Source organism: Phaseolus vulgaris, chromosome 5 (genome assembly GCF_051622355.1).
Source record: "Phaseolus vulgaris cultivar YP4 chromosome 5, ASM5162235v1, whole genome shotgun sequence".
Lineage (NCBI taxonomy): Eukaryota > Viridiplantae > Streptophyta > Magnoliopsida > Fabales > Fabaceae > Phaseolus > Phaseolus vulgaris.
In genome coordinates, this window is record NC_143502.1 from 37,709,442 (window position 1) to 37,724,881 (window position 15,440).

Below are 15,440 nucleotides of genomic sequence, written 5' to 3' on the forward strand. Positions count from 1 at the left end.
CAAAGTCACGTTTTTTATCACTGTCTCGTTTTCCCAATTTGGTATATCTCTTAAAAAAATAATATTTATAAGAAATCATATTTTCTAATCATGATTTTTAGCTAAATTTCTCAAAATAGTATTTTGAGGAGATGATAATATAATTTTTTAAAAATAAAAATTGTTTCACTTTATCAAACAACAAAATAAAAAATTTAGTAGAAATTATTTTACACCTTGATTTCTAAAATATTATGTAATATTATTTTACCAATTACACGTATTTTAATCCTTATTAATATAAATGATAAATTCCAGAATAAATCAAGATTATTTTCTTTGGCTCCTAATTATTTAGGTTATTTTTAAGTCCCCTTTTTTCATTTTTCTTTGGAACGTGTGTGAGAATTTAATTTACCGGAACTAAAAAGAGGAAGAGCCACTGAATCAAAAGAATATTAAGGTGTAATTATTTTGTATTATATAGTCTTTGTCCTTTTTCATTTATAAAATTAAATATTCCAATAGAGTTGTGTATATGATAGCAGTTGAGGATCCCATAATTAATAGTATATCATATATCATTCAGTAGAAATCTCATTTTATGAATAATATGAATAATTGTGTAAGATTAAATTAGATTTAAAATTTATTTTTTAATATAATATTAAAATTATTTAAAGTTTATCATGATAATAATTTATTGATCTTGTGAGGTCATATACTTATAAATATAAATATATAATCATGTATATAAATTAATATATTTCAATATTTATTTTTAATATAATATTAAAATTATTTAAATATATAACAGAATTTATTGATCTTATTAAATTTTATATTTATAAATATAAATATATAATCGTATACACAATTTATCATATTTCAACGTGAAAAATATATAAAATCTGATATCAACTAAAAGTAAAAATATTTAATAATATATGATTAAAGATTAAAAATATCTAATAATATATAAAGAGATGTGTAAAAATTTAACTTCTTAACCATAATAACAATAACAAGTGTTTTCATCAACTAATTTTTTTTACGCACTTTATAATATTATTGGTTTCATTATCTAACATAATAATCTTAAATCAAGAAAATCATGTTAATTATTTAAGTCCAATAAAACACAAAATCAATCTAAGACGTTTCTTAAAAAAAATGTAAATCCTATAACATTTCATCTCCTATCTTATGGTGATATGATTATTAATAATAAAATGATATTTCCCTTTTTAAATTAAATAACACTACATTTTATATTTTCTATAAAAAAAAGTTAATATTGCGTCAAAAGAAAATTTGATATTTTCTTGCTTCTTGTTTCGTGATTATATATATAATTTATTGCTATTAAAAATATTTTTATTTTAAAATTAAAAAATAATATAATCTTATGTTTCTCAAGATAAAGAGTTAATATTTTTTTTACTTTCTGCTTGGTGTGATTTATAATGTGAAACTGAAAGTACGAAAGTATATATATTAACTTTTTGTATTATTGCTTAATTTTGAAATAAAAATATCTTTCTATTATTAATAACGATGAAAGATATGTCAAACAATATCCATTAGATTGACATAATAATTATTTTTTCATTAATTGTTTTGCATTTGATTTGGTGTGATATGCGTTATTTATGCATTTAGCACAATTTTCTTAATTTAGAATATTGTGATAGATAACATAAATGATTAACCATGTCATGATTTAATGTCATTGTCATGTGTTGGATTCTCATTAGTTGGAAATAACATGGTAATCTTATAAACTACACAATAATTTCTTGAATGAAATAGTTTGATTTCATTAAAATCAATGAAATATTTGTGTAGCATGCGTAAATTTTAATTTAGAAAACTAATAACAAAAATATTTTCTAAGATTTACACCGGATTAGTGAGTGATTTTTTTAATTGTTAGGTGAGTGATTTTTTTTTATTAACAAAGGATTATTTAAATACAGGTGTTTTAACCTTTATAAAAAAAATTGCTATCATAACTTTTTTACTTATAAAACAAAACATGCGCATAATTTACGCAGAATTTTCGACATAAGTAAAGGTTTGGTGAGTGATAACATTACATAATATTTAATAATAAAAAATAAATAATTAAATATTGGTTTTAATAATTTAAGTAGATGAGATATTTTTTATATTTTTCTAAATGTCTTGTTTTTTTTACTAAACCATTAATAAAGTATTCATAAAAAGACAAAAATAATTGTGGATTAACATAATAATAATATTATCATTACTTAAAAAATTATTAAATATAAACCAATTTTAGAAAAAAAATAATTAATTGATATATTAACTAAATTAGATACTATTTTAAAGACTAAAAATTTTATTGGTATCAATAATTTTATTAGTTTCTAAAATAATATCTAACTTAGTTAATAAAATAACTAATTATTTATTAAACAAACTCATCCTTGATCAACCTAAAATATTTTTGTCCAAACTAAACAATATTTTTCTCTCTTCTTTCTTTCTTTTCTTTTTCTCTTGTTTCTCCAATGTATTTATATGAATGTTTTTTTTTTTATTATTTTATGTAAAATGAATATTAAGTAGTATATTTAATTGATTTTTGTGTTTTTTTTTAAATTAGGTAAGTTATATGAAAATGGTTGCTGTGACCGATAAGAATTGTATGAATTTGTTGTCACATATATATCGTATATGAGATTATATGAACTAATATTTGATTTATTATTGTAACATATATTTTCTTGTTTCAGTAATAATCTAAATCACAAAATTAATATGTAGAGAGAAATTGAGGAGAAAATTCTTTCTTAGTGTGACCATATGTAGATATGTGATTTGGATTGTAATGAACTTACCCTTATTCTCTTAAATTCGTTTGTAAATTTAAATTTTCTTATATACTATATTAAATGTTAGTATCTAATAAGATATATGTAATACAAATATCCTATAAGACTTCGATTGATATTATTATGATTGTTGGATTTCTTTAATATGAATACATGTGTCATTTAAATTATTATTTGAAAAATATCGAATGATTTGTGAAATATTGACTAAAATGTCTTTATATAAATATATATATATTTCTTATGTTAAAATTTTATTTTTATAGTTTATCTTTATTTATTTTGTTTATATTATAAAATGTGATAATTTTATAATATATATGTATATAATAAAAAGCAGTATTTAAAAAAATACAGGGATCACAAACATGTAAAGAGTGTGACTAGTTAATTATTTTTATTCTTTGGTAATTAATTAATACAGGGATTGTTAAAAATATAACGGCACGCGTTAAGCACCGTCTCTCTGAAAGCACGTTGACACTACACCACCGTCTTCAGGCCGCACGTGTTTTGGCGTTAATATGGTTTTCGTTCTGGGTAGTACGCGCACCACAACTTTTCTGTTTTAAATATGCAAAACAATTTTTTATTTATTTAACTTTCTCTTCGATTAGAAGGGTATATTGAAATATTTTTATTTATTTTTCTTATTATTATATAAAATTATTAATAAAAAGAATGAAGAACGCATAACAATTTGTCATGTTCTATTGCAAAAGAATATTGATGGGAGATTACGAAAAAGAGTGACAAATATGTTTAGTTCATTATTTTTGGATTGTGAGAAATATTGAATGCATCTTGGAAATGAGCAAAATAAAGTTAGATACAATTATGAGTCTAAATGAAAGACAAAAAATTGTGGATTCATTATTTTTTTAATTATGAGTCTTAACATATTCTTTTTTTAATTAGATTCATTATTATAAATTTTATTTTTTAATAATAAAATAATTTTCATTAAGTACTGAGAAATTTGATGAAAAAAATGTAAAATAATAAATTATTTATAAGATTGGGGTCTACTTACGTTATTATATTAATTTAATAAGTGCAAAGCTCCAATTTAATTACATTCCCATATAAAAGGAGTATTCTATTTCTTTTACATAAGGTTATAATTGATAAAAAAAAAAAAATTTATTAGTCTTAAATTTTACTTTAGAAACACAAATAAATAAAAACAAATTTTAAATAAAAAAACTGACCATATAAAAGATATTATTTTCTTTAGCGATTTTAATTTTAAGAAGATACTAATATACTTTTAAGAATGACTATAAATTATCTTACAATCCTTTTTCTACTTTTATGCTTGATGAAAAATATATCCAACTTATTTATTTATATATTTCGGGTTAAGTATATATCTGTTAAATTATTAATCCTCAACTTTTAAAAATAATTTTATCAATTTTATGACGTTAAAAAACCTATAACTAAATGTTAAATTTAAATATAAAGAAATACTAAATCCATACATGCTATCAATTTTGTGATGATATAAAACTATAACTAAATACTAAATTTAACTAAAAAAATTCAATAATTGAGTTTATAAATTTGAAAGTGTAAGAAATAAAGACAACTTCAACGAACAAACAAAGACATATTTAACTCAGTGTATTTAATACTTTATACTTTCTTTAATATTTTATATTTTGTTTAATACTTTAACACTTTCTTTGTAAAGTAGTGAGAAGATCTGCAAGAGAATTCGAAGGAGTATATAACATTACTCTATTTGGAATGTATTGATTAAAGAGTTAAGAATAATTTTTAATGGAAAAAAGCATTACTAAAGAATTCTTCTATTAAAGAACCTTTTTCTATCAACCTTTCAATTAATATAGTTAAAGCCAACACTCATCAACAAAACTCAAGTTTTAGTATAGCAAAAGTTTTCAGGTGACAAATTAAAATTTGCAAAATCTTCTTCCTTTGGTGCTTGCCAATCATAGGATTCCCAACCCAAAAAGTTACTTTTAAATTCTATAACAGATAAACCCTGTATTCTTTTAGGGTTTATATATATATATATATAGTTAAATATGTTTTTTATTTATACATGAAATTGGTTTTATTTTTTTCAAATTTTAGACTTCTGACTATTTATCCTGACTATTTATAGTAAAAAAATTTAAAATAAATTATTATCTCATGTTGTAAATAGATTTTCAGTTATATTAAGATGTTAAAATACTGTAAACATATAGATGTTATAATATTGTAATATATATGTATATATATTAAAATTTTATTATGTAAAAAAAAATATTACAAATTTTGTTGGAGATCTCACATCGACTAGATATTAGAGTCTTTCATTGTATATAAGTAGGTGCAAACCTCAACCTCATGAGTCACTTTTATGAGGTTGAGTTAGGCTTAAAGTCTACTTCGTAATATAGTATCAAAGCCATTTTGAACTTATCCTAACGAGTGTTTGTGGACCTATCGTGCCACCTGCTATCGGACCGCTATTGGACAACCCATAATATACACGCACGAGAAGTGGGTGCAAACCTCAACCTCATTAGACGATTTTATGGGATTGAGTTAGACTTAAAGATCACTTAGTAACAAATTTATTAATTTATTAATAATTTTCTTTTGTATTCTATAATTCTAAAGTTTAAATTAAAAAAAAAATCACATACAAAATGAAAATATATATGCAAATGTATATACAAGGAAGTTGGTGAGTGTTCCAGCATTATCCCATTAGGGCTTCTAGAAAAGAGTTTTGAACTCATTCTTTCCAATTATATATATTTTATATATTGTAATAGCAAAACAAGTCGTGAAAAGAAAGGAATATGATAAGCTACTATGATTCGATTCCATTTATTAATTATAGTGTTTGATGAATATTCAACTATAAAAAAAATAATCCAAACCACCCTTCTGCATAAAGCAACCCTCCACTTTCCACATAATTCAGTGGATTCATTCTCCAACCCTACAAAAAAATCAATCATTCTATTATGTTTTATGTGCATTCTTAACTAAAGTTTTCCAAAACAAATTATTAGAAGCCAATTATTCCAACTTTCTTACAGTTATAACCAACTACACAAAATTTCTCCTTGAAGATGATTTTTAGTTGTAAGTCAAACAAAATTATATCTACAATTTAGTTTTTAAACATTGTTTTTAGTTTTGAAATAAACTAATTTAAACATTTCTATCATGTTAAAATTAATTTAGAAATGCGTTTATGAGATGATAATGATAGTAGTAATATTAGAGTCAATTGTAACTATGACTTAATAATAACAACCATAATTACAACATATTTACAATAATAGTTGTCAAAATTCATTATAGAAAAATAACGACAGTGTGTGTTTTTTTTAAATTAGAAATTAATATATTTTTTAAGTAACAAAATAAATATAATAATGTTTTAAAATTGTGGAAAAATTATTTTAGTTTATTTTTAAAAGCATTTTGTTTTAAAAATTGTAGGAACAAATTGAAGGAAATAAGAGAAGACAAACTGATTGAAGGTAATTGTATCATTGCAAAACTGCTGATCTTATTCATTTTGATCTTCATTAATATATATAATAAAATTACAATTACTAGAAGTTATAAAATAGAAATACAATCAGTCCTATAAACTTTATAAACTGAACATTAATACAATGATAACAATATAATAATTTAAGGATAATAAAATCAGAATTAATAACCAACAAAAATTAGATGTGAAAACAAAAATTTAGTCTCCACCAAAAACATTACCTTAGTTTTTTGCAAATTCTATATTAAACCCATGATGAGTTTGTCACGTAACTAACACTTATACATCTAATGTTTCAAGTGGGAATCCTTAATGATTTTCATGGTCTATTGAGGAATATAATATTAAGTTTTCAATTCTTAATTTTGTTCATCATGTATGTAAATTGAGGCACATAGAACTAAGTTTTCAATTTCTATTTTTGTCCACACGAACCAAACTTGAGACATAGAAAAGTCAAGAAAAACCATGCTTTGATTGGTTAAGGACATCTATCACCATCTCCCAAATTAATAAAAAAAAACAAATATTTTAATCCTAAAAGCTTAGTCATTCAATCCTTAAAAGACTGAAATTATCCCTAAGATTTTCCAAAGATATATTTGTCATTAATTTTTATTTTTAATTCTAGTATATAACGTTAACAAAAATACGTATATGAAATTTTAAATATTAAATTATTCATCCTCCTTTTCTTTTCGAACCAGGTATAAAAACTATTTTCCTCAATTAAACACAAAAATTGTAGCAAAAATATGTTAATAGTGTATATTGAATATAGCATATGTTAAAAAGTTTGATTAAAAGAAACAAATAAATCTATTATTGTTTGAAATTTTCAAAGTTCAAAGCAAAATCAGAAACAACTAACATAGTAATTAATTTGATAACTTCCAACAATATTCATGGTAAATTATGAACAAACACCAATGCTTAAAATAATTTTGATTGACAAGAAAAATTATAAAAATAAATACAATGGCAACTTCGTAAATAAATTGATACGTGTTATTGTGTGATAACAATGACTATAGTATATGTTAAACAAGTTTGATTAAAAATACAATCCATGAATTCATTATTTTATTTTTTTGAAATTTTTATAAGTTCAAATAAGATTAGAAACATACGAGATTTGTGGTGAAGTGAAATTTGTATTATGAATTGTCATAAAAATGATAATTTTTTGACAAAATTTATATTGTTATAGTAAATGAAGTCTCATGCTGCTACATGACAATAACTCTTTGTATTTTTTTCCAATCATTTTATAGTTAAGTATGTTGATTTTAATGTAATTTTTTTTCAAGGTTCACCCTCATGTTAATTACCATATCCTTTATCTTGATAGTCTCTTTCAACCTAACCTTTGTTGGCTCCTCGATCTTGACCAACAAAATAGGTTGAAATTTTAAATCATATGAGATATTTGATAAGATCTTCGACTACGATACTTTACTTAGTTATATGTTCAATATTTTAATCAAATCAATAAAGATGTGTATTTTGTGATTCATGCTCTCAACTCTTGCATATATTTTGGATGATTAATGCATAAACTATTTAAGAAGAAAATAATTTATAATTTTGTTGTCACATGACAACACAAATTACTACTCATAATATTAATAACATATTAAGATATAATATTAATAACATATTGAGATAGGATAAAAAGGTTTTTTCAAAACACATTGACATATTAAAAACAATTACTAGCTTCACACAAACTCGAACATTATAATGAGTTATAAAAATATACCATGAGTTATAAAAATATACCAATCACTTAAAGGCTATTCAAAAATCTTTCATCCTTATCAAAAGTACTAATTTAGGCAAATTATCTGGGTAACTATTTTTTTGTCTGAATTCCAGGTTTTCAAGATTTTCTATACCTACATGCATTTGATATAGTCAAATATAACTCACACATCTTACAAAATTATTATTAACAAATTGATTAATAATCACTTAAAATATTACTTAACAATTTGACTATTTCCAATATTTGGTTACAAAATCAATAAGGCCATGAAAACATATATAAAAACATCTTCAAAATAGAAAAATTTACTTCAACTCATTTTTGAGTACTCATATTTAGTTTCTTATTGACAATCTCTTATTCACATACTGACTTAGAAAACACATCAGTAGGAGGACATACTCACCTAGAAAGAACATCATTAGGAGGTGAATCTTCATCTAATTTTGTATTCATTCCTCATTGATATCCACAAATCATTCATATATCAAAAAATCATAATTATATATCATTAGAAGCTCGACAAAAAAATCATTCAATTTCAAATAATGACACTTAAATTCATCTATTAATGAATTTTATTTAAAATTAAAAAATATAAATTTTTATTATTTCTACATTTGTACATACACTCAATTACTGTAAAATATATTCAGACCAATAATCATTTATTTAATATAATATTTAAAGTATATAAATTAGACTATAATCTATATGTTAGTAGTGAAAAATTAGTGTAGAATTTATTTATATTTCATAATAAGTGTTTAATATTTTGTAGCAGTCTGAATAATTTAAAAAAGTCTACTTCATATTTTTTTTTAAAGTTTGAGAATCGTATTTAATCGTGTTTAACATATAATTTTTATCTAGACCTAGGTAGCATAAATACTGACACGGACACTGATACGACACGAATACAGATACGGAAATACGTAAAATCTCTAAAATGTAGGACACGGAACACCGATCTATATATTATATAATTATGAATTATATAAATTGACAATGAAGATTTATGTGCACAAGTATGTTCTAGATTATTTTTTAGAGCATAAAGATGTTTTTCATGACTGGTTCACAAGGATTTATTTCTTATTTTTATAATCATAATAACAATTTATACAATAAAATTTGAATTTTGAGAAAATTAATGTATTTTTTCTTTTTTAAAATTGTGTTAGAACCGTACTAGAATTGTTAGAAATCTAACAAATATTTTTTGAATTAGACACTTCTTGGATACGTGTCTTACAGTGTCATACGAGTGTCGGTGTCCGATACTCGTATCGGACACCGACACGCCATTTAAGAAGAGTGTCCGAATTTCATAGATCTGGACCCAAAAATGAGAGGAAAAAAGTAAAATCTATGAGCAACTCAAGAAAGAAGTGGGCCATAAACTAAGCATGTTGATGCACAACAACTACTATCTATGTATCAATTGTAAGGACAAAACGGCACCACCCTACACCAACTCCAATCAAAATACGATGAGTCAGGCCCACTCTTGGACATAGAAAGGAGAACAATTCCACGCCATATATGTCCACATCCCTCAAACACCTAACATGTTTCATGCGCATCATTTTTTGTTCATATTAACGATTATTACTTGGTGTATGTAAGCATTAAAATAATTGATTAATTTACCTTTTAAAGAAGTTATGTCATTATAATTGTGTCATTATACAAATAGTTATAGTTGTTATTTACGACATGATTTTGACCACAGACATGAGCACGTGTTAACTAAAACTTGTTTCTGAGGACGTGCGTTCCGTAAACTCGCCACAGACACGGTTACGCTGTTTTCAACGTCAGCTTGACGTGTGTGCTTGTGGAAAGTTTGATAGCAACACGTTGATACACTCGAGTACACATTTCATTTTATTTGGCAAAAGTCCATTACCATAGGCTAAGATGTTCGACACTGTCTGGCATAAATAATTAAGGAGAAAGAAGAGAAGAAGATTTGCTGCACCTGTTAGCCAAGATGAAAGTCCTTCTGAACACTATACAAAATAGATAACTAATTTTGCTTAAATGGATTGGGTGAGAATGCCTATTGATTACTTGCATTGATTACTTGCGAAACAATCAATTTCTGTAGGGTAAAAAGCTAAATAAATGTTGAAAGTATCGACAAACCTATAACCATGATTTAGTTCTAGATTATCAGGCAGGCAGCTAGATTAGATATAAGCATTGATTAAAATGGTCCATTTAATTGGGGTTGAATAGGAATGAGCTTATGAAAAACGATTTCTTCTATGCATTATTTAAATTCGATGTTTGCTGATAGGGAAAATTAAAAAAAAGTACTATGCTATTTATTGATAGACAATTTTTTAGTCAAAAAAAGTAGTGAACAAATACAACCAACCTCGATATGTTGCACCCCATACAAAATATAAAAATGCTTTTTTATATTCTTGTGCCAACCCCATATTTAAAATTACATAATTCAAAAATAATATTTTTGATCATATAATTATATAATCTAAAACTCTAGACTTGAAAGTAGTTTCCAAATTATGTAACCCAAAACAAATTTGAAAAAAGACTTCCAAAATTATAGGCAATTCAGAAACTGATCATGTATCCAAAAAAAACTTACAAATTAGGTAATCCATCCAAAGTAATCCAAAATATTATATAGGGTCATTTTTGGAAATATGAATATTTATGGAGGTGAAAGAAGAATATATGGAGGGTGCAGGAAGAAACAGGCCCAACCATATGCTTGTACTTGGTTACGAACCTAGAGTCCTAAAAGAATAAAACCAAAAATTATTTATGGGCCAACTAGACCGACCCACACTTTCTACTATACGCACGATCCATGATTGTATTTGCAAGATCTATAAAATCTATCAATTTCACCTACTACGACATTCTACTGTAAAATCTATAATTAAGATCGTAACAAGAAAACCATAATTAAAATCTATCATCCTGACTTCAAAACTATGGGATCTAAAAGCTGATTCATAGGATACGTGCATCGAAGGAGCATTGCGCATGTTGTATATAAAGAAATAAAAAACAAGGGTACCTTAAAATTAGCACCGCTTAAAATATCCGATGTTGCAAAGCACTTGAAACACATGTCAATAACATGAAATACTAACCAAAAAATACTCATCCAACAAAACTGTAGAACAATGAAAGATTCTGTCCAACCTATTACGACAATATATTAAGTGATCAGAAATTCACTGAATTTAAGAACAAACACTTAAAAGACACGGTACGATTTCCCCATGGTGCTCTTCAGATACAAGCACCTAACCTGAAATCAAGAACAGATTACATTCAGACGATTGAAAGGTTAGACCAAATATAGCAAGTAAAAGTTAACAATGCAACAGTTTTACTCAATTTAAGAGTGGACTACTCACATTCTGCCAGTTCTTTTTCAGCAGTGAGACAAGGAAGTTAACGCTCAGTTGTACATTTTGAAAGATTTGTTTTTCATCCATGCTAACATTCCCCACAGCTACTCCCATACATAGCACCTTCTTAAGCTGGAATTTGACCATAGCCTTAGTCTCATTAACCTTTGACTCTAGAGATTCTTGGTGAGTCACAAGGGTCGGGAACTTCCCTGCAAAGTCAGGCAAAATATTGTAATAAGCTTGAGCAATATTGACAAGGAAACCAAAATATAAGAATTAGTTAAAAAGTAAATCAACTTAGAAAGGGAGTGTAAGAACTTGCTTAAGAGGATATATAATCAGTTCAAAGATTTTTACACTATTAGTTATTAGAAACGTTAAGTACAAAGCACAATTAAACCAGAGATTAACAGATGCAGAGCAATTTCTGATATCAAGTGAGCAAAACAGAAGCAAATCAACAAGTACTCTCAAAAAATAATCAAACTTGCCTGCCTTGTTGAGACCAGGTCCTAGGAGACGAGGAATCTGCTTAATAACGGCTTCAGAGGCTAAAAACGCATGATACTTTTTAGCTAACTTTTTCACCAATTTCTTATTTTTGTTAAGCTTCTTCAACGCCTCAACATCCATGTAGTCCAATCCTATCTTCTCTGCCTGCAAATTTGAATAACAGACATTAATAAAACAGACCAGGCAGCAGAACAAAAGTCCTCTTCATGAGTTGTAGTTACTAAGTTACAAAATGGTGCCATTGCAAGGTAATATAAGAGCAGTCATTAAAGAGAATAATTATAAAAACTAGCACCAAAAAATAGAAACGAAACCAACACGGTCTGTAAAGCAATAGAATAAGTAGCACAATTAATGTTTCAAAAAACATTCGGCTATGGTGACAAATAATGTTTCAATAAGACACGACTGAATTTCCAGATATGCTACAGCAAAATATTGCACCTATTCGAAATCTCACAAAAGTGTTTGCAAATTAGAGCAACTAGTTACCTCCTCAACGTGTTGGGCATCTCCAAGCATGCAAATCTTCATCTTGGGGCGAGGAATATGAGGCAACTTAACAGAGCCACTGAAACGCTTGTCCTTTTGGGGATCATAGTTTTTCAGCCCAATTTGGAGTTCAATAGTCTCCACAAAATTCCGGTTCTTCTCTTTGGAATCACCCATGATACCAGAGATAGCTTCCCTTAGAGCATCACTCTGAAGCTTACTGCACAGCACACATCCATAACATATTAGAGACCAAAAAGCCTAGGCTATTCAAAATGCACAAATTTCGCCAAAGGATTTCAATTAACAGTGTCACCGCACATAGTACACATCAGTTATCAATGAAAAACGATCAGGAGCATTACATTAACGATAAAATGGATGAACATGCAAAGAATTTTGAACATTGACAATTAGAAAACATGAAAATGTATACCTCATTTTGAAACTTGGGCTTTTCCAACTTAACGGCTAGGCGGCTACAGATCTCAGAGCTGCGAAAAAATTGCAGAGAAGAAGAAAGTGAGAATTGGAATGAGTGAAGAAAGCAGAAGGAAATGTAATAGCAAAGTCTTCTGAATAGAGAAAGTACCGGAGGCGAAACCCTAGCTAGGGTTTGGTGCGGGCAGAGAAAGAAGTATATAACAGCCAGCCATTGATGGATATGGATTGGGCTGGGCCTAATTTATAAAAAAATGAAATGGGCTCTGCACTTCGACTAATGAATGTCTGCCGTTTCAACCTTAAAGAAATGTCTTCCTGCACCCATCATTTTAAAAGAAAACTGTTTTACTCCTTTTAAAAATGATTTCTGGATTGTTTTTTCCATATTCTGGAACATATTTTTCAGAACATATTTTATTAATTCTGAATTTATCAATCCAGAAATCAAAAAAAATTGTTCAAGGATACTCTGGAATAACATTTTTTTCTTACGAAACCTTTATTCCAGAATTACCCAAAACTGTAAAAGGGTAACTTTAGTATTTAAAAGAATGTAAGATGCAGGAAGAAAAATGTACAGGTGCAGGAAGAAATTCCCATGAATGTTTATTAAAAAATGTTGGTAAACATTGGTAAACTATTATGCTTATTCTTCCTGCACCTTAATGATTATTACGTACACCCCATACTAACAGTAAGAGACTAATATACCCTCCCTTGCTATATAATGGTAGTTAAACGCTATTCACATAGTTAATACTTATGAAAATAGTTAAATTTTGTTTAAATTTAAGTGTTTCTCGTGTAAAAAATTGTTTATGTATGCACGTAGACCTACCAAACAATAATTCGATTTTTTTTTATCATGAAATTTTTTTTTTACTAAAGTGGGACTATTTTTAAAAAAATTATAGACTTTGGCAAAATCGTGTCAACATAACACTACTTCATATGAAGAAGTCGTGTTCACTTAGCACGATTTTGACCACATCAACCTAAAATCGTACTAAGTTGACACAACTTTGTCCATGTTATAAATTTTTATTTTTTTTAGTTAAATTTTTCTTATTTTTAAATAAATATATATTATTAATTATTTAGTTATAATTAAAATTAATTAAAATTGAGTAGTAAGTTATGTAATATTTGAAATTAACTTGATAAATAACTTTTTTATGGAGGAATATTTGTTGTTGGTTAATTTAGGTTGTTCGTAAAATAAAATAAATGAAGGCATAAATACATAGATAAAGAAAATAAGAAAATTAATAATCAAAGTTGAGATTGAATTTATTTATCAAACTTGTCTGTGTATTCAAATGTTTTTCTTATGACCTTCAATTCTACTGTACGAACATTTCTTTGGCTTATTTGGAATTGAATCATCCATTTCGTTCCGGAACGTTGAGTGCTAGGTCTTTCTGATGGATGTCGAAGCGTTATGGGGTCAGGTAACAAATTTGGTCTCGTGTAAGTAGACCAATAATCCTAATTTCGAAGTGAATTAAATTGGATCTCATAAGCCTTGAAAATATTTTGGAGACTACATTGGGGCTACAAATGTTAGTAGTTGTGACAAAATAAACAAACAATACTTACGTGTGGACAAGGCCGATGTATAGCTTGAAACTCACCACAATCACGCCACAATTCATTTAATTTAATTGTGCATGTCGTTGGGTAGCGTCAAAGTTTGGTAGTCACCATGTCTTGCACGTCAAAGACTGAATTTTCTCGGTCATATATTTGCACATGACACATAGCAAATTGTGCTTCATTCTTTTATAGAGAATCGACTATATCTTATGGGAATTAATGTCCGGCTCACAATATGCATTGTGTTTTGGTCGCTCGTTCAACAAACCAAGCATTTGTTCTTTCAAATATGATCTTAACCAGAACACAAATCAATAAGGATCAAGCCCCTTTCAAAACGGAGTTGATGCTTTCAGCAAGATTTGTTGTCATGTGTTTGTACCTCTTGCCCCTGTCATATGCATGCATCCATTTTTCCAATGGTATTTGATCAATCCAAGAGACTGGTTGTGGAAATTATGCTCGCATAGCCGATAACTTTGCTTGTAGAGTTGGCTACTTCATTTCAAAACCTGTGAGAATATCAAAAAACGTATTAATGGAAAAGGTTGTGAATTGTTTGAAGCGTGTGATTGAAGTTAAGAAATGTTTACCCATGTTAATTAGTTTCCGCTTTAACTCAACATTTTTAAACCTCTTGTTGAAATTGGATGCTATATGGCATATGCAATACACTGAGGTTAAACCATCTTCTTCCAAAACAACTTTAGGAGATTGTAATGTTGATAATATTGTTGTTCCTTCATCCCTAATCATGCATAGATTTCATTGAGGTGTCACATATGCTTGTAACAATTGGAAAAACCATATAAGGGCTTCCTTTGTTTCACCCTCAATAATGGCGAAAGTTAACG

General features: G+C 26.9%; 1 protein-coding gene across 1 annotated transcript; it reads right to left on the bottom strand.

Moving 5' to 3' along the window:
* Positions 1 to 11,143: 11,143 nt before the first annotated feature.
* LOC137835630 (large ribosomal subunit protein uL1) lies at positions 11,144 to 13,255 on the bottom strand. Its single transcript, XM_068644220.2, has 6 exons — positions 13,139 to 13,255; positions 12,983 to 13,040; positions 12,547 to 12,766; positions 12,033 to 12,198; positions 11,545 to 11,750; positions 11,144 to 11,435 (listed from the first exon to the last, which is right to left on the bottom strand). The coding sequence occupies exons 2-6, from the start codon at positions 12,985 to 12,987 to the stop codon at positions 11,382 to 11,384; spliced, it is 651 nt and encodes a 216-aa protein (XP_068500321.1). The 5' UTR covers positions 12,988 to 13,040; positions 13,139 to 13,255; the 3' UTR covers positions 11,144 to 11,381.
* Between the last annotated feature and the right edge of the window lie 2,185 nt (positions 13,256 to 15,440).

Bases quoted from the DNA above. Each gene is read 5' to 3' on its own strand.
- LOC137835630 (XM_068644220.2), bottom strand. The intron at 11,751-12,032 runs GCAAGTTTGATT...CTGACTTTGCAG, and splicing joins ACCTGGTCTCAACAAGGCAG to GGAAGTTCCCGACCCTTGTG. The intron at 11,436-11,544 runs GTGAGTAGTCCA...TCTTGATTTCAG, and splicing joins TGAAAAAGAACTGGCAGAAT to GTTAGGTGCTTGTATCTGAA.